We start from the raw sequence: 24,354 nt of genomic DNA, 5'->3' as shown, positions 1-24,354 counted from the left end.
CGTGGCAAACCTTGGCAGTTCCTGAACGGGGTATAAGTGAACACTACTTAACCGACCCCAAAACAAGGGCCAGAGGGTAAAAGGTTACACGACCCGTACACTGAAGAAGGTTCTTGAAAATGAGTGGTGAGCACACAGCAGTGACCCACAAAGTATTACATTCCATGGTGAACATATTTACAAGGATGGAGGATGTGTTTCTTAGTACTCAATTCAGGTTTTTTAATTATTCCCTCAAACATTACTATATTAATTACTAACTTGGGCTTTTTTTTTTTCCCCTAAATATGCCTTACTCGTTTGAAAATCTCCAGGAACGTGAACAGTTATGTAATGGGAAATAGCTCCATCATTAGCTGCTGTAATGAAATCTATTTCCACCAATATAACTACACTCACAATTTCTAGAGAGCATGGAAGCGTACATTTTGATAAAACCAATGTATATTCTGGTGTTTCATTCCTTGACTCTCTATCTCCATGTCATAAAAAGTCTTCCAGGTGGAGAAAACAGCACAGAATCCTTTTACTTCATTTCAGACCTTAAACAGGACCACTCACATTAACATATTCACTTTCTAAACTGAGGATGGGGAAAAAGCATCCCTTGGGAGCAAGCTCAGCCCTTCCACATCCACATATTGTTCCCTAGGTAATCCCTGTCTCCTCACATCCACTGCAGAGTGGGGTTCTTCAACCCTTGGTCAGCTACAGTGTCCAGATGGAGAGATTACTTCTAACATACCCATGGCACAGTAGGAGGGGTGAATACCTGATTGTTCAATGGGAACTTTTATCCAGGGATCTGCTATTCTCTAAAAAAATTGCAGTGGTCTTTAGTAGATGAAAGAAGGTTGAAACTCACTAATAGGTAAATTGACAGAGATAGTACAATGGTCTAAAGTTCAATGGGTCAAATTCTGGCTTGCTCTAACCCTTTAGATTGGGCAAATGTCATCTAAATCAGTCTTCATAAGCTTCTCTTTAGGTGATATTAGAGATTTTGTTCTATCTTTCTTCACACTGAATCAAATATTAAGAGACCTACTTCTCATGCCATACTACAAAAGCACAACCAAAGCTTTATTTAACACAAATAATGAACACCTGCTTTAAGATTTCTACACTGACACCAGACACCTACCTACATGGTACAAAGCAAATCCCTTTCATGAGTTTGTGCTTCTCTCCAGGACAAAAACAAATGTTCAGCAAGTCTTACAGACATGTCCAGCTCTAAAGTATCACTAGAAAGTGATCTTAGATCATAGAACCACAGAGTATCCAGAGCTGGAAGTGACCCACAAGGATGACAGAGTCCAACTCCTGGAACTAGGTAACTAAAGCTAAGACCATCCTCAATCCAACCATCTGTTATTAGAACCAGGAAACCACTGATACCCAGCTTACACAGTGATAGCCAGCTTCAAACAAGCTATTTATCATTTCTGTCACCCAGAAAAAGGTTCAATGCTGCTGTCTCATTTTAATTTCCAAGTTAGGTGGCATACAAGCACATACAAGAGGCTTGATCCAAAAAGGACCCCTAGTTTTAAACAAAAAAACAAAAATCCCAACCAAAACCCAAATTAAATGTACAACAATAAATCCAGAACCTTACAATAAATACACATTATAAATAAATACGAGTTATTGATAACTATATATATTATAAATATGAGCTAATAAAGGAAAGTGTCATTCTGACTTTTCATTATGGTAGGACAAGAAAAATATGTTTTTCTTGTCAGATGTTTTACTGACAAGAAAAAACTAAACAGATGTTTTACTATATCCAATTGTATAGGCCATAGAACAGCCAGATTTTATACAGGATATGTTGGATATTAGCAGTCATGCCACTGTATTTCACTGATTGAAAAAAAAAAGTAAAACAAGAGAAAATTGAAAGTGAAACTTGCCTGAAGTTGGAGGGTATGGCGGAGGATGGTGTCCTCTAAAGCGTGGATCCACTTCTCCCTCTCATCTGCATCTCGAGCTGAAAAAGTATTCAAAAAATATTGTTCAATTACATGCAGTCTTATATACTAAAAGGCATAGGCAAACAGATCTGATGTCCACACTAAATATGGAAATTAATCACACTGTGTTAATCACCAAGCACAAAATTCCACAGTTGTCTTAATATCCTGTTTCTTCTTCTGTGGTTACAGCTCTGTCCCTTGTCCAGCTTTAGGGGAACACATGCAAACAGAGTTTGCACAGATATTCCTCAGTTAATTAAGTAACTTTTAGATTTTCTTATTTACAAGAAAATTACCTGTAATAAGTTATCTAGTAATTCTACTTCAGTGTGGACATTGTAACTTTCAGGTATGGATTCATAATATGGGACAAACACCCCTAACAGGTCACTGGTGTGAATAATGAAGCATAAAGAATAATCTTAAATCTACAACAAACATTAAATAGAAGAAAATCCTACTCTAAAACTGCTTTCTTTCCCTCCTATCCCCAGTACAGACAAGCCACCTTTACTTCACTAGTCTGAAAGAGTTCCTTGCTGTGCCCCAGGAGTACTTAAAAAACAAAGGAGCAGAGTCAGGGGACTCCAGGTAAAGAAAGGGAAAATTCCAGAGGCATTAAACAGACTGTAAACAAACTGGTCTGTAAATGGATTGAGAACAGTTATTAACAATTGTTTCTAGGTCCTCACTCAAATGGAAGATATTAAAAGAAACAGGAAGCCTGCTAGAAGCAAGGAAAGCTTAAGTGAGCTAGCACCTATTATGAATCAGCGAACTGAGATTTCTATCTCGCTTATTTTTAAGGAGTTCAGAGGAAATATCCTTAGGCTATAGTGAAATGTACTCTCCAGCTCAAAATACTTTGTTTCAATGTTCCCTTCCTCACCCATTTGTTTCCATTGCTTTTGTTTTTTGGAATTCTGCAGCTTAAACTTATTAGTACTTAAAAATGCCCCAAGTCTCCTGAATATGTAGATTTTTCTAAACTCCCCAAACCCTACCAATTTAAAGATAAACATACTGCACTGTTTACTTCAGCACATATACACTAATTATGTCAAGTTAACAAAACCATCAGGAGAGAACTGACAATGTATGTGCTTGTGAGAAATAATTAAGAATGTATTTTTAATACATAAGCTTGCTCAGAGCCTAACTGATGAGGTGGCCTCACAAAATAGTGGGACAAAATTTTCACTACACACAAGGTAAAAGATTGAAATCTATCTACTTTTTTCCTAAAAATATACATTTTTCCAATCCACTACAAGTCAATCCTTACTCACTGTTCTTTTAAAATACTAGATTATGATCAATTGTCACAGGTATTTCAGCCACAATACCATTAACCTGAACAAACTAAAACTAGACATAAGGAAAAGTGGCTACCAAAGTGCTTTCAGATGCACAGAGAAAGAGGAAGAAGTTCAAGTAATTAAATGTTACTCAGAACAGCAGATGACTTTCCTGCAGGAAATGCAGCAAGTGTTAAAAAGCTGGATATGCCTCATTACAAACAACTTTTAACTTACAGGACTCTTCTTACTGATGATCCATATTTTAATTGAGAAGCTGAAGCAGGCACTGAGGACAAGTTTATAATTCAGTGAGACAGGATGGAGGGACAGAGGCCCTGTGAACTCTGTCTAGTGACTGCATTACACTAAATACATTTTGCAACATTCAAATTATAGTTTTTCTTTTCACATTCTGTACACACAGGCACACACAAACACTGCTCTTTTTGCACAGCATTACACCTTAACACTAATTTCAATTAATGAACTAGTCAACTAGAATAAATTTCAATGCTTCTTAGTTTCTTTGGTTCTGCTTACATAAACCAGGCTCCTTGGCCTAGTTCTGCCAGACATTTCAATCAAGTTTATTCTTCCTATACTATTATAGTTTATAGTTTATTTTTCCTATATTATTCTTCCAGTCACCACTAAACATATATAGTTACCTGTGTCATTAATCTATCAGTATTTGAAATGTATCAGTGCTTTAAACATCCAAAGGTGTGTCCAAAACAACAGTGGTTAGCATTATTTCAGTGTGTGTAAGGTTTCTGTTTTTCCGTGGTGTTTTTTTTAATCACTATCTCCCAGTCTCAAAAATCATCTTACTGGGGAACTGGGGTACAAGTCACTGAGGAGCTATTAAGTAATTCATGGGATACAAATATCCTGTGTTGAAGGGTTTTTTCCCATGATTACTTAAACTAAAAAGGAAACAATTAAGCTGCAGACCAGTGAATTAATCCTTGTATTGCAGCAGGATTCCTGTGATCTTCCATACTGCCAGCAAAAAGAGGTCACAGTATTAGTTAAATACTGATCTTAATATCCAGTAGCCCATTAACAAAGGTTATCACATTCTGACTTGTCTCTGAACCCCCACCAGAACAGAGAGGCCTTACAGCAGCAGGGAAGACCTAGAAACCAACCAATCCATCCAGTTCCAAAATGAAACTGACTTTCCTGTGCTCATTAATAAACTATATTTTTCAAACTTCTGCTTTTCCAATGACCCCTTTACAGCTCTCTCTACCAGGGCTCAGTAGAGGGGGAAAAATCTGTTTATTTTCCCTCATATATTAGACATTGCACTCTTCTGGCATAACATGATCAATCCTTAGGGAGCACACATGAATCTCATCAATCCTGCTACTTAGAGAAAGTCTTGGGCACGATAAATCCAGGAACACTGCCATGAGAAGACTGCTTACTGCATGGAAACACAGCATTAAAACCTTTTAAGCACTCTCTGTTCAGGACACTGGTTTAATTTCAGACCATCTATCATCAACAGCAGATCCTCCTGGCTCTCCTCCATACTCTCTTAAGAAAACCACGGAGAAAACCAGCAGGATGCAGTTTTTAGTAAAGCAAGATGCAAGAAAAGTTATATTAAATCTAATCAAAATGGCTGCTGTGAGATTAGGTGCAAGTAAAAGCTCCCTAATGGTAAAAGCAATTTAGAACTGAACAGCTGCCAAAAGATCACTGATGGAAAAAAAAAATCAATGGGAACATTCAAAAAAGAGATTAGTCGACACACTCAGAAAGAATTTATGGGAAAAATCTACACACAATGGTCAGAGATCATTATCTACCTATCTGTAAAGCTAAATATCCAAGCTGTTTTTCATTTACAGAAGGCAACTTTGGTCAAAGAAAAAGCTCCAATACCTTTGCACCTAAGAAGTTTGTGATGCATACCACCTAATATCCACCCTGTATCTGCAGATGCTTTCTTCAGCAGGTAGGGACAAGAATGCCCTGCTCATTAGTCCTTGCCTCAAGTACCTTGAAATCACTCCAACTTTTCCAGTATTTGATCAGGCTCCACTTTAATCTCCTCCTCAATTCCTATGTGAAAGCTACTCCAGAATTTGTTTCTGACAAAACATTTGGGATAAGGCAATTCTTATCTAGTCCAAGGAATTACACTGGTGTGCTTGTACAAAAATACAGGAGTATTATCTGGTCCCTCCTGGCAAAAAAAAACTTCTAAAAAGAGAAGGGCAAGAGAGATAAACAAGTTGTTTTTCCCCAGGCTGATTCTAGAATAACAGTATTACAAAAAAAACCAAACAAGAAACACTGAAGGACACCTGGACATGAGAAATACCTGACACTTAAAAACATAAAGGTGGTTCTTAGTCTGAGGGGTTAATGCAACTGTTACCTGGTCAGCTGAAATTCAAATTGTGCTAGAGCATGTAACTACCCACAAAAATAGCCATGCTATGTCTGCAGTTGAGAGGGCACTAACAGTGCCTGTGTTTTTCTCTTATTTTAAGTCCTAGAATTTCAATTCAGTTTTTACTGCAATTTAACAGTGAGCATTTGCACGTGAAAGAAGCTAAAGCCACACAGAGCTGCATAATCACTGCTGTGTGCAAGAGACTGCAATCATTAATGGCTGAAACATTGCAATTTACTGTGATTATGTCAGTTAAGCTATTTTTACTTTTTTTTTTCCTAGTAGAATTAGTATTTATGAGCTAGATTACAGTTTGTTCCCATATGCCTAAGCCCTCACTCCTCTGTGTCTGTGGTGCATCCTTTGAAAGACACCTGTATAATTTACTGTGACATCTCAGGCATATCTAAGACAACCACAGGGTACTTAACATGATCACAGTCCTATTTATGACTACTTCAGAGAAACACACTTGAAAAGTATCTCATTTATTACAATGAGTTTTAATATGATTTTTTTAATGGGTATTTTTTGTGATCTGTCTGGTTGAGCTTATTCCTAAGATATTTTCACATCAATCTTATACTAAAAAAAAAAAATCTGAAATCTTTCCTAGAAGAGGTCCAAAGAAAGAAAAGCAATTATTTGATCAAAGAGAAAATGAAAAAAAGGACTAAACACAAGAATTACTGCTTCTACTGAAGAATTTCTGTAATTCTGAAAACTTATGGTTTAAAACTCCCTTTTGTTTTATTGTCCTTTATCTTTGAACTTCCCAAACTGCTAAATCAGATATGTCAGGGATTTTAAAAAGTTCTGTTCTATGAGGATAAGAAGTCAAATGAAATGCAACTACATTAGATGCTCTCAGCCTCTATTAATTTTCCAAATAGAGAATAAATTTTATAATTTAGAGTTCCTATAATATTTACTTTGCTGTGGAGAGATTATATGTGTTTATATAACGTATACCAAATGTTAAAGTACAGCATAAAACAGATTACTTTTTCCAGCCTAAGCTTGATAGCATCTAAAGATTAGATATAAACAAGTTTAACAACTCTGCTCCACGATACAGCATTTACCACCAGCATTTCTAGGTCATGCACAGCAGTACTTGGAAGACAAAACACACAAAATATATCACCTCAGAATCTGCATACTGGTGCTTATTTTTGTGTGTGTGTGTGCATCTACATGGCCATGAGGATGAAAGAAAAACCTGAAGAATTAGTTAAAAAAAATTACTAGATTACTTATAAAAACACCATACTGTCACAAGAAGAAATGCATATTTTATTTTCATTCACTGTGACCTACTTACAGGCAGAACTCAGTAAGAAGAGTCTATTACACCCACAGAGTCAATAGAGTCAATTATGCAGCCTTTATTCTGACAGAACTTCCACTGATTTGTATGCAAAATTCCTGTATTTTCTCAGCCAAGTGCAGAACTAATGTAGTACCTTTACACACAAATCACCAGATAATAGAGACGAAATCCTGGCTACCCTGAGATCGATAGGATTTCTGCCACCAGTCTCACTGGAAAGAGATTTTATCAGCAGGGCTCAATAAGGTGGAAAAGTCATGCATCACAGGACTGCTCCATGGCTAAATAAATTGCTATTTAAAGTCACTGAGGGCCTTTCAAACCATAGAAAAAGATACAAGATGAAGCAGGGTTTCATACAAGCCTGTATGAACAGCACTGTACTTCCACTGACAAATACCCTTTAACTCATGCAGCTCCCACATCTGGCAGTAGCTTGAACATTATTTCCTTTATATCATAATTTTGGAGTTGTCACAATCATTATTCTCCGCCATCCTCCACCCACACACATAAATCAACCCTCCTTTTGCTGGTCAGGTGTCTGACCAGCCTGAGCTCCCTGTCCCTACAGGAAACTCCTGCGCAGTCACAAGACACAAAGTCATACTCAAATAAAAGGCATCAAAAGGTCTTCTGAGCACAATGTGTTTGTAAGATTCACCTGTGATCCTGAGAAATCAACTAAACTGTTCTTTTCTTGTTACCTAAGCTCAAAAGCCTTTTTAGCAAGCTTTATAATCAGCCCAGAAACACAGCTTTGGGTGGAAACTTGTGTGACAAAGGAAACGCATGATCAAGTTGCTATTAGTTCTCTCTGGAAATCCATATATAATGTGTACATAATCCATGTATAATTTTGCAGTTAAACATTTCTGAGTGTGGGACAAATCTGCCAGCATATGGTTTTTCACTAAAGAGTAATACTTAAATATTAATAACAGCAGCAGTAAACAATACTTCATATGGCATATTCTGTGGAAATGGTTTTTAGGGTATGTTTGCATTTAAAATTAATCATAGAATCACAGAATGGTTTGGTTTGGAAGAGACCTTAAATATCATCTCATTCCAACCCCCTGCCATGGGCAAGGACACCTTCCACTATCCCAGGCTGCTCAGGTCCAACCTGACCTTGAAGACTTCCAGAGATGGGGCAGCCACAGCTTCTCTGGGCAACCTGTGCCTCAGCACCCTCACAGTAAAGGATTTTTTCCCTTGCACATCTCACTCACAAAGCTCTGAAACTACTAGTTTAAGGTAGAAACCATTTTTTGGCTAGAATTGGAAAAAAAAATCAAAATAGAAGAACAAAAATATAACAATTTTCTTAGCCAATAAAATAGTTGTCAATTTAACAGGTCAAACTCAAGGTTATTGCTATTTGGAATTCCTTGCTAAAACAGAAGGAAAAGAGTGTTGAACTACTCAGTATCTTTTCCCTCCTTATAGTGAGATCTTTTCTGGCCATTTTTTCCCTTCCAGATATTTGCCATGTACAACATATACAGTTGAGAGATTCCTATTGATGCCAAAAGTAATAATTTCTTCCAGAGGAAGAAAAAAAGAAAACAAATCAACACATCACACAGATACAGTTTCATCGTATTATTTCTTTGCTACTCTCAAGTTTAACACATATTTTGAAATCTGCAGCTTCAACCTTAAAAACAGAAAACAAGGAGGTGTTTATCTATGCCCATAACAATTGAGTACAGGAAGTCCCATTAAAAATGGCACAACCATGGCGTGATTGGAAAACAATTACAACACAGGATGCTGCTGGTGCAAGAAGGACCTGCATGAAACAGGAAAAGCACAACCCTGCACCATTCCCTGCACTCTGGTCACATGTCCCAGCCACTCAAAATACCAGTGCAATACATCAATAGCAAAAAGGAGCAGAGGGAAGAGAGGGAAGACAGAAAAATTACTGCAAAGCTAAACCCAGCTCTGGCTCACAGAGGAATTTCTGCAGTTATGCCAATCAGGGGAGGATGAGATGCAGCCCAGAACTTTGTGCAGCCCAGACCTGGTCAGGTAAAGGGAGGATGACAGGAAGCTCAGATCACAGCTTTACTCTGATCACAGCTGCTCATCCTCCTCTGCAACATAAAAGCACAGTAGAGCATAGAGCAATTCACTGTTTCAGCACCACCAGAAGCCTAAAAGACCCAGAAAAATGTTAACTGAGGACAAACAATGTTGTCACAGCACTTATAGACATCACTGAAGAAACCAGCACAGACCAAGAATTCACACCAAAATCTCTCTCTAGGCATTTTTCAATATCAAATTAAAAAAGCTCTTAAACTTTTTGTTTTTAAAGGCTGCAATTTATGAATCGCTATTTAAATCAGGTAATGTGATAGACTTAAGCGCCTCTTCCTACCACGAGAGCAGTCAACTTCCTGTCATCTATTGGGTGGACAATGTCAAAGATTTCTAGAAGACTATAAATATTGACTATAATGTTGAAACACAGGTATAAAACCAATATAATTAATTTTGATATGTAATACCAATACTTAAATTCTCACATTCTGATATTGCTCAGCACCAAGGCTTTGTGGACCCCAGTATATCCTCAACAATAATGCCCCCCACACTAACAAAAAATCCTTGCATTTATAACATTATGGCAACCTCTTGCTGGTCAAGTCTCCCTTTTTCCTCAGCTGGGATGGTGGGCAGACACAAATCAAGCTACAAATCTGGGAAAGGATGGGGAAAAAAAAGGAGAAATCTACCTTTACCAGCTGACAGCTTTCAGGTAATAGGAGAATAAGTTGCACAGCAACATTCACGCTTCATTTCTCAGATACTTTTGTGGCAGGAATAGGAAAGGAAAGACAAAAGCTAAAGCAAAATCATCTCAGATCAATGCACTGGACTGCTTCCAATCTTTCCATCCTTTATTACACAAAACCGTGGAGACAAAACTGATCTGCCTTCCAAGGAACTGTACTGCAGGCTGTAAGAATAAAAGGTGGATTTTCAGGTAGGAGTGTAATTTTAATTTTTTTTTTTATGAATTCTTTTTTTCTGCATACAATGTGCATTTAGTGAAGCGTTTCAGTCCAGGGAGAAGCTATTATTGCTTCAGGTTAGACAGAAAATCAAACATCAAGAAGAAATACAACAATACCCTTGCCAGAGTCTCTTGAACATCATGTTCCCACTCTTGAATTTAAGTCACAAGCATCACAGTGAGGAGAAAGAACAGCTAAGTAATATGAAGGATTGAAGAAGTGAATTTCCAAATGGAAAGAGCTTAAAGCTTAATGATGATATGAAGATGTTAAAAGAAAAACAAACCCAACCCCCACAGTGTCTGAAAGTTATGGAATATTTAGAACAAGGACATGTACTGCGGCAAGGAAAAATATATTACCAAGAAAAAGCTTCCTGACAGGAAGGTAAATGAAACTAGAAGTATTATCCCAAATGTCTCACAGCAACTTGAATGGATTTTTGCATCTAACCTGAAAAAAGCCCACGAGGGAATACTTTAAGATCTACCTAATTCAGAAGCCTTACTAGCAAGCCATGAAACTGGATATTCAGCATGACCAAACAAGGACCAATCAGGAGGTAAAATACATTACTTTTACATCTATTTTGAAATTTCTGATGTCATTCTACCTCCCTTCCCCCTCCAATATGAACAAGCATCAATATACCTGCTCCTAACAATAAAATACAGGGAAAGAATCTGCTGGGCACTCTGGCAGAGCTAAAGTCAAGCTGACAGTAAAACCCAAACCTGCTGTTTGTTTTACTGCCAATATTTATTAAATTAACTTCTGTCCTTTATACCCAGGTATTAAGGATATGGATCCCATATCCTTACATATGGATGTACCCAGTCACCTTTCAAAACCTACAATATCTTCGCAATGAAAACTTTTTAACTTTTACTGATGTTCAATACAGGGATGGCCACTAGGAAGCATAGCTGAGAACAGAAAAGAGGGAGATTGTCACAAGCAGAAACAAAATATGAACTTTTCTTCTGAGAAAGACTCAGAAGTGCCAAAATCCAGTGACGGGCAAATCTTAGTGGGAGATGCCGGAGCTTTGGCACTTCAGAAATTCAGTTACACACACACGGAATCAACTTCCATGTGAGAAGTTGGTCAGGCAGATTTAAATTACTTACTTGCCCTTCATCTCATTACTTCCATCTCTAGAGTTAGTCAGATGTGCAATTTTGAGCCACTGACATTAAGAAATAATTAATTAACCCAGAATGAAATTCTTCTTTCATTTTTCATGAATTCAAATTCTATCACTGTCAGCAAAATTTCACTGAGGCACCAATCAGTACTTAAAGCCTGAGTGAACAGAGACCCTGCAAGAGAAACTGCAGATGGGACCCCAACTTAGGCCAGGAGATCTCTGAAAGCCTGGATTTTTAAAGTTCTGGTTTTTCCCCAGCAAGAAGGCTCCAGCTTGTTTGAATCCCCGTCTGTCCTTGAGAAAGCAGGAAGGCAACAAGAATGAAGGAAGAGACTGTAAATTGCCATTCCTGCAGTATTCTCTTGTCCAAGACTTCTTTTATAAAGGGTGAATGAATTTACAGCTATGGCCATCTTGCAGAACAAAAGCTCTGTCTTAACCAGGTATTAAAAGTTAGCAAGAAATTGTTAGGAATTTCGTATGTTTTCTTGGATTATTCCCAGAATCTGCCCTACATACCCTATGTAGTCTCAGCATACATTTTGTAATATTTACATTATTAACCACTCACCATTTATAACTGAAAGTGACCTACATTTTGCATAAATTAAAACCTGTGTAATACTGAATTAATTTAATATAATGTACACAAATTTGACATAAATATGACAGAGGTTGCATGAGGTGACAATGCATTTACAGTGGCTATAAGAACTACTATACATACATAGTTCTACAGAGCATTTTTTGACACTGAAATATCACAGGACTCATATCTTACCTGTCTTTATACATGTTTGCCTTAAATCCATGTAAATTAATACTGTGCTTGTATCATTATAATTTCCTGGGTATCAGGGACATTATCTTCATAATTTGCTAATAGAAAAAGCATGATACAGAAAATAGTGTACAATATCTTAGCTGTACACTAAAGGAGGATACATAAATCCTGGCCTAATATGAAATGCAGAGAAAGGGAAATTATAAAGCACAAGATGTGACAACATTGCTGTTCAAAAATGACCAATATTACTTAGAGTACAGCATTACTTATGTCAAATACTATCAGTTTTCTTAAGACATCTGACTACCCAAAGCAGAATACAGCATATAACAAGATGTATTTAAAAAGGTCTATCTTAGTAACTAAAGATCAGAGATTTCTAGATTTACCTGTATCAAGTTCTCAAATATTCAGCAGTATTTAGCTTTGTAGTACTGAGAGACTGCCCTAGTACAGCATTCCATTACTGCATTAGCAATTAGCTTGCATTTTAACAATTATCCTTGGGAACAGGAGATTTAAGTATTACTGTGAGCTCAGCACTGTGAAGGTATACTTATAAGGCTTAATGCAGTGAAAAGCCAGAAGACAGCAGCAGCATTTAGGAAAAGGAACACAGAAGCCAGTGACAATATGGTGTGCAATTAGTATTTATCAGTAGAAATAGTCTCACAAAAGCAACAGCACTGATGACAATTCCCACTTGCAAATCAGTGATTTAAAAATGTACAGTACAATATAAGTTACAGAATTATTTCAGTTTACATAAATTAAAATGACTGCATAAATGCAAGTGTGCCTCTTGGGTATTTACATTTTCCAGCTCTATACAAAGCAATTATTTACTCACTGCATTTTAGAGGAAAAGCAAAAGGACTAACAAATGTTAACTGCAAAATATTTTCATCATACTTCCCTGGGATTTTAACATTCAGAAAAAGGAAGTTCTCTATTCAATATTAGCACAGTATTTTGTCCTACTGCTGCAGACAAAATCATTTAAGGAGTACATAGCAATGATATAGAGCCTTACCCTTTCTACCGGTGAGCCATAGCATGCAATGACGAAACATAGCAGTGGCAGATGGCATTGGTGCTAGGAAATGTGAATAAAAGGATAATAGCAGAGAAATGGTGACTGGCAGACAAGACACAGAAATGTAGATGAAATGAATGCAAGCTGGTAAATCTTGAAGCAAAGCTCCACCGTTAAGCCCAACGTTGCCTCTAGTCTCCTCATAATTGAGCATTAAGTTCTATTTGGATAAAACTGCAACCTTCAGACCAGTCTTGATTCTCTTCATAAAGAAATGCATCACTGTATCTTGATAACGAAGAGCAGAAACGTTTTGCAAGCGAAACCCATCATCAGAAGCACATTACTTTCTCCCCTTGAGTGATTTATTCTTTACATTATTCATCTCCAAATCCTGCCAGAGCTACAGTCTCTTTCTAGCACGTATGTATTCACTGCAGATGTAAATCCCTGCCTAACCTGCAGCACCCCTGGATCCAGAATGTTCTCAGTGTGCTCATTCATGCTGTTCTGTTGCCAAACATTTAAAATCATCCATCAAATACAAGTGGAATCTATTATAAGAAAAAACAATCTCTTCTTTCAGCTCACCCTGAAAATGGAAGGTTTTCTGATCAACAGTTATTGTGAAGGTGCTGTCGTCCTCATCGTCTATACCAATCACAGCTCCCTGTGAAACAAAGAACAAAATCCTGATAAGGCAAGCAGTGACATCAGCAGCACACACTCTATCACTACACCACTGGAATTTAAAAAGCTTTGACAAATTAGAAGTAAACCGAATACAGTAAAGAGCAGAAAGATTCTCTGTTCAGTCACAGGATGCAGTCAGTTCTTTAAAACAATAAATTTTTAGTTGCAGAAAAAAATAGTGAATGTTTGTAAGGCTGTTATCTGGATAATGATATGCATCTTTTATTTTTGTAATGGAGGTGGCTTTATGCTGCAGCAGTTCCCTACTACATTCCAACTTACATATTTTACATGTATTTTCTGTGTATAAAAATAATAATTCTTAAGTACTCTACAAAAAGAAGCTCTTGACCTGATTTTATCTGCCAGCCTGTAATAAAAAATAAATCATTCTAGCAGAATGAATTTGGCCCATCATGTCATGTCACTGGTACACTGCATGATCTAATTTTGAGTCCCTAAGTAAATATTAAGTAATCAGGATATATCGGAAGCAACTAGCTTTGTCTCCTAATTCTTCATGAATTATTACAAGAAAATGCAAATAAATTAAAGACCATCTGTGCTTAGCAATTTACAAATCCATCCACATTTTCATTCCTGCCCCCTCCAACACTTATAATAAATAACAGTTTCACCCAGGAGAAGACACAAAAAAAGGACAATTCCAAGTCTCTGCCAGCTTAAATAAACTGTAATATGTAGCTAAAAAATAACCAGTGGATTGACTCAGTTTCTTTTCTCCTTCTGCCCCATAACAGCAGCCCCAGGTAAGAACAGCACCAATCCTCTGTAATCCAAGGCAGTGTGGCAGGAAAGGATAGCTCCAAGCTGTTTTTTTATTTCCCTCCACTGATAAAATGTGCCACTTAACTTCTCCAAGAGTATCTTCCCTATAGGCTTTTCATGGACAGCTCTGTGATCACTATAATGGAGGCACCTAAAAAGTATATCCAAGCCAGTATAATTCTGAGCATTTTTAGTGCCGGGACACAACAACCACCAGATTTCTTTTAAATATACCAGTAGATAAATATCTGGCATTTGAAGTACATATTTTGCTATGCAGTAAATCAGAAAGTCACTGCAAGTTGTACAATATTGCTCTCCTCAGCAGCTGTTCCAAGTCAGTATGGCTGGAAAGGAGCTCCAAGATTATCCAGTCCAATTGTTAACCCAGTGCCACCATGTCCAGCACTGAATTACCTCAGCAAGTGCCACATCCACACATCTTTTGAACACTTCCAGGGACAGTGACTCCACCACTTCCCTGGGCAGCCTGCTCCAGTGGCTGACCTTTCTTTCAGTGAAGAAACTTCCCCTAATATCCAATCCAAACCTCCCCTGGAGCAACTTGAGGCCATTTCCTCTCATCCTGTCACCTGAGAGAAGAGACTGACCCTCACCTCACCATGACCAAGATATTCTCCCCAGAGGATACAGGTGAAATTCACATAAACACAGACTGAGACAGCTGAGTCCTGCCCCATCCCAAGTGTGGGAGCAGGGAGAGCTCTCCTGGGCCTGTGAACTCAGCACAAACCTGTGCACAGTGCACATACTGTCACTGCCACACTGGGGCAAAGGAGCTCAGCCAGAAGCACAGCCCCTTTGCCCCATTCCTCTGTCATGCAGATAATACATATGAACAAGTAAAATTAAAAATAAGAGTGGCAAAGTTCATGGATATTCCAGAAAACTTGAGAAGGACATAAGCATAGTGCAGATGACACAGAATGCTTTATGACTACACTTTCCTAAGTACACGAAGACAATCATCAAAAGAATTTGAAGATGAAACTTCAGGCCTATGAAACGTGCATTAGGAGCAAAAAGGTGAGGAACAAGCTTTTCATAATGCATTCAAGAGAAAAGGAAGTATTTTAGCCAAATTGCTTAAGTTACATGTTTGTTTATGTTCACACCTACAGTTACAAATCAACAATTACTCTAAACAGAAAACCTCTCTGATAGAATTTCAGACTGCAAAAGCCCATCTGTTCAGCTATCAGTATCACTGTCATCTGCCAGGGGAGCTGCTTTACAAAAGCAGAAAAAAGGAAGATTCCTTCCTTCCTCACAAAAAAAAAAACAAACAACCCCAAACAAGCAAATCACACATATTCAGAGAAAGGCTGGGGGAGTGCATCAGTTTTTAGAAAACTCCAAAGAACAATTTGTGGTGGAAGAGTGACAGATGGGAGAAGAGAAAGTGGCTGTTTTATGTTAAATACATATAAAGATGGACCAGGCAATATTGAACAGATTGTTCACTTTTATTATTTCCTAAACTGGCAGGCTGAGGCCAACCTCCACAGTGACAGGCTCACAGCACTATTAAAGCAGGCTTGGCTTTTTGGACTGAATTTTTCTGCACAATGAAAAAACCTTCCTCATGAATCTTTGGGAATGTCTTGCTCTAGACGGAGGTTTGAGTGTACATTTCCCTTAAAGGAATTCTGAATTAAGATATCAATACATCAAGCAAGGCAAAGTGCAAAGAAGTCATCTGGAATCCAAGTTGATGAGGATTCTCCGAGTCTCAGAAGGCTACAGGTACCCAGAGAAAGACCAGAAAGGCCTAACAACAGGAGGAAGGAGTAACTGGAAAATGCACAGCTGTCCTTCAACACTCATCACATTGTTTGTAAGACCACAGATCCCCTTCTCTACACTTCTCTTACATCAACTTTCAAAATGCTCCCATTCATACCCATCATTCTCACTCCTCACTTGTTCCAGCTCTTCACAAGACTGTTGCATGCTAGAGCCAGAAATTCTATGAGAAATGGGAAAAAATATAGGAATGGGCCTTGTGCAAAAAGAAATAGCTTTGGTACAAGCATGACAGCGAGGTAGGAACTGGGCATGTACAAAGACATCAGAGCACTCTCACCTCCCTTTAGTTATTCCATTTCCAGCTACAGCAGCAGCAGTCAGGGCTAAATGTCCCACACCAGAGAGCCTCACACAGGCAATGCTCAGCTTTCCCACTCTGCACATTCTCTTCCCCCAATTTGCACACCCCACTCCAACCATATTTCAAAAACTTTGCCAGCAGTGTTCTCCCTTCCTTTTCTAGTTCTCCTTTCACTAAGCTCAAGCCTAGGCCCAAGGAGTGTCCAAACTGGCAGGATGGAGAACACAGCAAGAAAAGGAAAACAAAGCAGGACAGAAGGAAGCAGTTTCGTGACTTCTCTAGGTACAGAACAACATATATACATATATATATATATATATATATATATCTGTGTATATACACATGGATCTCCACACACAGAGAAATGAGAACTGCAAACAGCAAATTTTTCATAGTGTCCTACTACTAACCCATCCTAGTCTGCCACAGAATGTCTTCTAATATATCACATAAAATGTATAATGTTTTTATACCATATATAAATTATAGGATGTAATTAGCCCAGCATGTCACTTGACCTCTAACGTTTTCTTTCTTTAAATACTTTCACCATTTCAGCATTTTGCAGAGTCAGGAATAGAGCCCAAACCTCAAAAGTCTCCTTGCAGTTCTCTCCATTAGGACATATTATACACAGTAAGTCATTAAGTACTGAATAAAACAACACTTACCCTGAGTCTAACACACCCTCGGCGTGAGCCTCTCATCATTTTGTCTTTTGACTGAAACAGAAAAAAAACAGATCAGTGGGTTAACAGATACAGTAAGAAGAAAGTTATTCAAACCAACAGAGAAAGAATAAAGCATTTTTACACCATGTTTTAGTGAATGACTAAACAAGATGCAATTTCTGTTAGAAAATTGGTGTGTTCCCACCGCCATGGTATGGAAAATGAATCCTTCAAAAGAATACAAGATCCCACTTCAAGAAGTTTCCTAAGTAACTTCAAGAAATACTTATGAAATGCAGTCCATGCCTTTACAGAAAGTAAAAGAAAAGGAAGAAGAAAGGAGTTGATAAATATTAAAAATCAGCAGTATGCTGATTCACATCTTCCTCCTTTCTCTCCTATTGTCAGGAAAGTGTCCATGAAACAAAATCTAGCTGTGCAGGCAGAATTGCACAAATGAAATTATAAATCTGGCAGAAACTTCCCCTGATTTATAACCCTTTTCGGCAGAGACAAAATTCATGTTTAGACTTGTTTGTAAATCTACTTCCTAGCTAGTACAGCCCACTGTCATTATCACAGTTTAAAAAGTTAACCTTTGTAGCCATTTAAACTGTTGGAGCCCAGATCAGAAAATAGGATTTTTATGTCCATAACCAGTGCTCAAACTTGCACATTAACCTATCTGCAAAACTACTCAATCTCTTCTTTAATACCTGTTTGAAGCACTGAAAAAAAAGCTTCAACCTCCCCCCCAAGTAGGGTACTCTAAACAGTGAACTCAGCTTGAAACAGTGGCCCTTGAGCTTTCAGCTATTCCCACTAGTGTCACAGGCAAAGCTGACAGTAACCATTGCTATTGGGCAATAGTGGCAAGCCCAAGTAGCACACACAAACTATTTAAGGTGAAAAAGAAAATAGTGAGATCATCCTGAATACTCAGTTTTCTGGTAAGGGCTGTTTTTTGACTACCCACACACACACTTCCTGTTTTTTAAATTATAAATTCCTTGCTATTGTAGCCTTATTTGAAAGGTAGTCCTGTCTAATAAAACCCCTTCTCTCTTGCCACCCAAATAGTCAAACCACATTCTTTCAAGTCAAGGAAACAACAATTCTCACTGGTGTCTCATGATGAGATTCTCTTGCTGTCATCTTCTGAAATACCCACTCCTTTCCAGCAGTGTATCAATAATTCCATCAAGACAATATATTGATGTTATTATCACCAGACCTATTTTCACTGAAGCAATTAGACAATAAAATCTTGCTGACATTAATGGAAAAAAAAAAGACAGGACAAGAAGTATCAGTCTTAAGAGTCACTAATTATTCCTTATCTGAAACATGTTTTGGATATAGCTAGGAGGAAAGAATGAAGCAGTCCTATTCACTAATGTACAAGTACAGCACTTGGGGCTTCAAATAATGTTTTAGCTGACCTCTCATTCAATTCAGGCTCCAATTTATCAGAGCTGTCTTCTGAGTGTTAGAAGCCATCAGTATTAACCTACTTGTTTTTACATCAGCACATGTTAGCTGGTCAAAGTGAAATGGAAGTAAAGACCAGCAGTGCCTCCATAAAGTATTCTGCAGATATAATATTTCTTTTTAGACAACAAAGTACATAGGGAAGATTTTTTGGAACATTGTTTTGTTTTGGTCTCTTTTTTTAACTGCTTTGTTTTTTGGTCTTTTTTAACCTCAAACCCAAGAGAGGATCTAGTTACAAAGTTTCTCCAACAATTTCCTATGAGAAATTGTGTATATTTGAAACATAGCTCACTAGAGTACACTTTTACTTTTTTATATTCACTGCCTTGAGAGTTCTCCTAAAACGGGAGGACACTTCTGAGAGCTTATCACTCCCTCTGGTGGTTTCTGGAAGAAATATTGGCATAATCTAAGCAGGAAAGAAAATATCTAGACTGAGGCTGCAACAGTGCAGAGGCTGCAGGGACCCGACCAGTTCTGACCTGGATCCCACGAGCCAGGCAAAGCCCTCCCAGCTCCCTGTGCTGGGCACAGGCACAGAACCAGAGCAGACAAAAAGCACAGGCAAGCAGAAGAGATTGGGTTTGGAAGGGTTTATAGCTCTTACTGACATGCAGGGAATTTGAGGGCTCCTCCCAGTGCAAGGGAGAGCAGAATCCCAAGAACCCCCATTTCCACTGACCACCAACTCAGCTGCAAAAGATACAGTAAAAGCCTCCCTTTTTCTTGTCCACCATATTTTAATGGGATGGAAATTAAGTTTAAACTTTATAATGTTCTTAGTCTGCAAAAAGAATCACAAGATGAATAACAGGTCAGAGTGTGGGCCTGTACAGCCATAATTTCACCATCTTCTGACAGAGCTTTACTTGGTTAATATCAATTATAAGAAAGCACTAAATGGAATTCATCCTACCTAAGTGCAATAAAGCACTCATCATTTCAGTATCTGAATTCCCTGAGCTCCAGAGCAGGCAGCTGCCATCACACACACTGCTGGATTCTCTCACTGGCAGACAGCAAACCTTCCACTGCTGCTGCAGGACAGCACTTTAAAACAAAATTCAGCTGGCATTTTAGATTTTGTTCCCTCCCCAGCTAAGATTCTAAAAAAATACAATTCAAATACTTTCAGCTTCCCCTTATCCTTTGATTGAAATTAGGTTATCCAATATATCCTATTGAAAATAAAGCCATCCCATAACTGCTTTGAGGAATGGTTCCATTTCACTGAACAAAAACTCATACAGCAGAAAGACATCTCTAAATGGCTAATAAAACCCACCCACATTTTACTTTCCTTTTATATTTAAAATTTTAATATGCAGCTATCTTTTTCAGTGCTCAGTTTTATAACCATAAAATTACATTTTCCATAAGCTTTCAATACACACTGTACTGATTGTGATGATAAAGGACTTGAACAGGTTATAAGCAGACAGCAATATGAGATAAATTTCAGCTGAAACTCAAATAAAAATTTGTAAAAATGAATAAAGCTATAGAGTATTAGTGCAGGGAGAATTTAGGTCTCTTCCAAAAAGATGTGGCCTTTATTGGTTCCTCTTTTACATCCACATAGCAAAGTCGATCACACAGAGAACGGATCTAACATAAGGCATTTCAGGTAACCTACAACTTCTGAAGAGAAATTAAAATAATAATTTGGCCTATTTAAAGAAAACAAAACAAAATTAGAATCCTAACCCAAGCCCCAAAGACCCCCAGCCCTCCTTCATCTTTTGAAGTGCTACTCTTTCATCTGAGTTGTAGCTGTGGCGTGCAAAGTTTAAGGTTTCAAATAAAACCCAGCTGCTCTTTGCCTCCCAAAGTTCTCAGGCACGAGTTCTGCTTGCACAGAAGGGCAGAACTTGAAGAGGTGCATTTCTGACTCACTCAGTGCTGTCATGGAAATCCCTAACATAAGTACACAGATGAGCAAAACCACTTGGGACATTTATTTCCTGTTAAGGATGAAGAACCTGGAACAAGCTGTATCTATAAACAGTAATCTCTGCAATTTATCTACAAGAGAAGCTTAAATTTGGATCACTTTCCATAATAGTCATTTTTTCTCATCAAACCCTAAGGCAACGCTCATTTTTAAAGCAGAAACAGACCTCAACAATTTAAAGACTTTGCAGGCTGTTCCCAGCCCCACCATTCCTCCCCTTCCAAGGCACACCCCAGTCTCAGAGGAGAAGCTCCCTGAGCTCAGGGACAGCATCTCACAGCCCTGCTGTTTGTGCAGCCAAAGCTGGCACTTTTGTGGGTGCAGTCATAAAACAGGAGATAAAACACTGCAGCAATAGCTGAGGTGCCACTGGGGCTCATCTAACCCCAACAGATACCAGGATTATATGAAACAGGTAAGGCAACATTTTATAGGTCCTGGCAGAGAAAAGCACTACACTGCTTTAGAGAATCCTATGAGAAATTAAAACATGTGAGGCCTTAACTGGATCAAGGTGTAAAAGGTACAGCCCAGTCCTGGAACTCTCCATTCAGCCTCTTCCCCAAAAATGCACAGCTACAGACTAAACTGCCTGCAGCTGCAAGCTAACTACTACAGAGGAGTCAACTACTTCAGTTATAATCCTTTAACAGTTTATTCAGTGCATGGAAACCTGTGATACAAATTTTAAGCTATGCACAAAATTCAATTCAGTGTTGTATGACAAGCAACAATATTTTATATCCCGTGACCATAATTTCAGAATTGTTTTTATTATTACAAGTTCCCTTACAGCTTTGTCTGCTTTTAATAGACTCACTGAGTTGTTTTCAGGGCATATGACAGAGCAAGTTATTATAAGAAAAAGGTGTCATTTCATCTGAGAATAGAAAACAGAGACCTTGGAGGGAAGGTTTGTGCAAAAGCAGATGTGGTTTTTTCCTGTTTTCCTGGGATTTTTGCACGCAGCTGCTGATTGAGAAACTGTATTTGAAAGAAGCATTTAACTGAAAGTCTGTACCATGGGGCCACTGAGCCATGACTGCAGCTTCGGAGGCATCATTTGAAATCAACAAGGTTGATTGAAGTCAACAAGGTTTGTTTTCAGTTCACCGCCAAAGATTCATAAAACTGCTCCAAAATTTGAGTCCCCCTCCTCAACAGCTGGGTTGTACAACCCACAAGCAGCTCTTCAATACAACCAGTATTAAAGTTGCTAACTAGCTGCAGTCTTGAAAAACATGAGGGGAGAGATAATTTCATACTGCCACAATTATTTTTCCCAACAACTGATTTCACACAGCTCTTGTTCCTGAAAGCAGTCGACCAGCAAATGTTTCAAAAGTAGTTTGATGGAATGATGAACAAAAGAACGGCAGTAAAATCCATTCTTCAGGCATTCACTGGTGCAAAAACCATTAAGATGATGGGAGGTTCCCCAGCTTGGTTTCAGGAGCACACAATATGGAGCTGTCATACACAACAATTTTTTCTGGCAGCCCTCATTCACTGTGCAAGGCAGTTCTTTAAGCCTGCAGCATTTTGAATAGTTCTCCTTTCAATATCACCAAATGTCATATATCCATGAAGTTTTAAAATACTTTAAGGAACTGACCTTCTTCTGGCACTGTTTTTAGCACTGTTTGCACAGCTATGCCAGTTCTGCTTTCAATTTATTATACAATTTAAATATTTATTTAAAGAGTACACTTAAAGCTAGAATTTAAATCAGATTTTCAAACTTGAGTGGTTCACTGGATTATTTCTACAGAATTCCCAAGGGTTATCAAGGCTATAGCTGATGTGTATTTAAGACAGCACTTCTGCCAGAAAACACAAACAAAAAGCAAATTGCATTCAACTCCCCCTTCTTGACCATTTCTTTGTCTTCATGTTCTCCTCCCAGCATAATGTCAACACACATGTTTCTACACTGACATGCACAAAACAAACAACAGAACGAATTCAGCTGAAAAAATAAACCAGCACAAAGCTATTTTTCATCTGGAATCCAGCTCATGGAACAACTTTACAGCTCCTGCACCAGTAGAAGGCAGGAATGAGCCAGTTCAAGACTTGTTTGCTAAATATTTCAGTGAAGCCAACAACACAGTGAACCACCCCAATGCTTCAGTAACTTACATATATAAGTTATTCCCTTAAGAAAAAGTACTCAAGCATGAGTAGAGTCACAAACCCAAGAACACTGAGGGGAAAAAAGAAATAATTTGTCAAGCCATTGGATCCAAGATGGTAAAAATGGCACACTGTCATTTAATTCATATTTTGCTTAAAAAAAAAAGAAAAGAAAAAAAAAAGGCCATTTACTGATATCAGACAATCATTTATTTAAGCAAAACCATGTGAAAAGAATATTTGGATGACAAGTCCAAATCATACTCTGTAAATTACAGAATTTGTAAGTAACTTTACACAAAAGTAACTGTAAGCAAATTTGAGGGTGAACATTTCAATTCTGAATGAGGAAAAAAGCTCCTGGCTAACAGAGGTGGGGAAAAAAGCCAACAATTTGGCAATTTGGGTAAAAGGCCTTTGTAAAACACCTTGTCAATGCACATGAGAAGGTTCACATTGACACATGCAAGTAGCACTACTATTGTTCACTGCAACACAAGTACAGAGCATGGAACACACAAATGAAAACAGAAATAAATGTGACCATTACATTTTTTCTGTTTTTCCTGACTCTGACTTGATGCAAAATCTTTTGACTTGCTCCTTTAAAGTTCTAATCATTCCAGAAATGGAATTTCATTGAATTCATTTGCTCCTGGTGTATGTATCCAAAACACACTGAGGTTAACAGCTACTCCTTCCACCAAAAGACAAAGCATAACCTTTTATTTTTCCCCCAGAGTGCAGTGCTACTGCACACTAATTCTGTTCGAATGTTTATTTCACATTAAGGGTGTTTTTCTGCAGTCTATTTTAGGCAACTACCAAGGAGGGTTGAGTCCAGGAGTGCAAGGACACGCCTATGAAGAAGTTTGTGGCTCAGGCTCTAATGGAAACTTCAGCTGCATCAGGAGTTATTTGCCTGCAGTTCTCCACAGCTGCCCAGCCAAAGGTTACCAGGCTGTGGGATCTGCTGGAGAAAGTGTCTCCTGTCTGCAGAACCTACTGAGGCTGGGGAGCCTGGAGAGACGATGGGCAGGCACAGGCTGATCAGCTACCTGTAATCCCCTGCACCAACAAAACTGCTTCCAGGCTGGGTGTCCAGACAGCCGGGCTGGAACCAGCCCAGCCCATCCCAGCCCTGCCTTACACTCCTGGGAGAGGCCAGATCCAGGCTCAGACAGCATGCTGTTCATTTACGAGCCTCATCAACTACCAGTTAAGAGTTACTACTCTAACACTAAAGCTGAAGCAAACAGTGCCCTATCACCTTCTCAGAGGCAGAACTGGTTCTTCAGAGCTGTGTGATCAGCTGAGACTAGGTCTGAGTTATCCTTCAAACGCTGACCCTACTGCCCTGGGAGCAGCCCTGCCAGCACACAGGGAGAGCAGGGCGTGCCCAAGGACCAGATCTTGCGGCAGGCAGATTTCCGCAGGACACAGCCTTCG

General features: G+C 38.5%; 1 protein-coding gene across 3 annotated transcripts in view; it reads right to left on the bottom strand.

Annotated features, from left to right (window-relative positions):
* Positions 1-17,389, bottom strand: part of OSBPL9 (oxysterol binding protein like 9) — a 48,664-nt gene extending 31,275 nt beyond the window's left edge. For 2 of the 3 annotated variants that reach the window (XM_031058535.1, XM_005422941.3), the window contains exons 1-3: positions 17,322-17,389; positions 13,629-13,707; positions 1,923-1,999 (exon numbers count right to left, since the gene is read on the bottom strand). In XM_031058535.1, coding sequence (XP_030914395.1) covers positions 1,923-1,999; positions 13,629-13,707; positions 17,322-17,360 — 195 coding nt within the window. In that variant the 5' untranslated portion in view covers positions 17,361-17,389. The remainder of the gene's footprint in view (positions 1-1,922; positions 2,000-13,628; positions 13,708-17,321) is intronic. The other variant, XM_031058537.1, reaches the window with a different exon arrangement.
* Positions 17,390-24,354: the final 6,965 nt, after the last annotated feature.

The sequence above is a fragment of the Geospiza fortis genome, unplaced genomic scaffold (genome assembly GCF_000277835.1).
Source record: "Geospiza fortis unplaced genomic scaffold, GeoFor_1.0 scaffold396, whole genome shotgun sequence".
In the NCBI taxonomy this organism is placed as follows: Eukaryota; Metazoa; Chordata; class Aves; order Passeriformes; family Thraupidae; genus Geospiza; species Geospiza fortis.
This window is presented reverse-complemented; position numbering and strand designations above follow the sequence as displayed.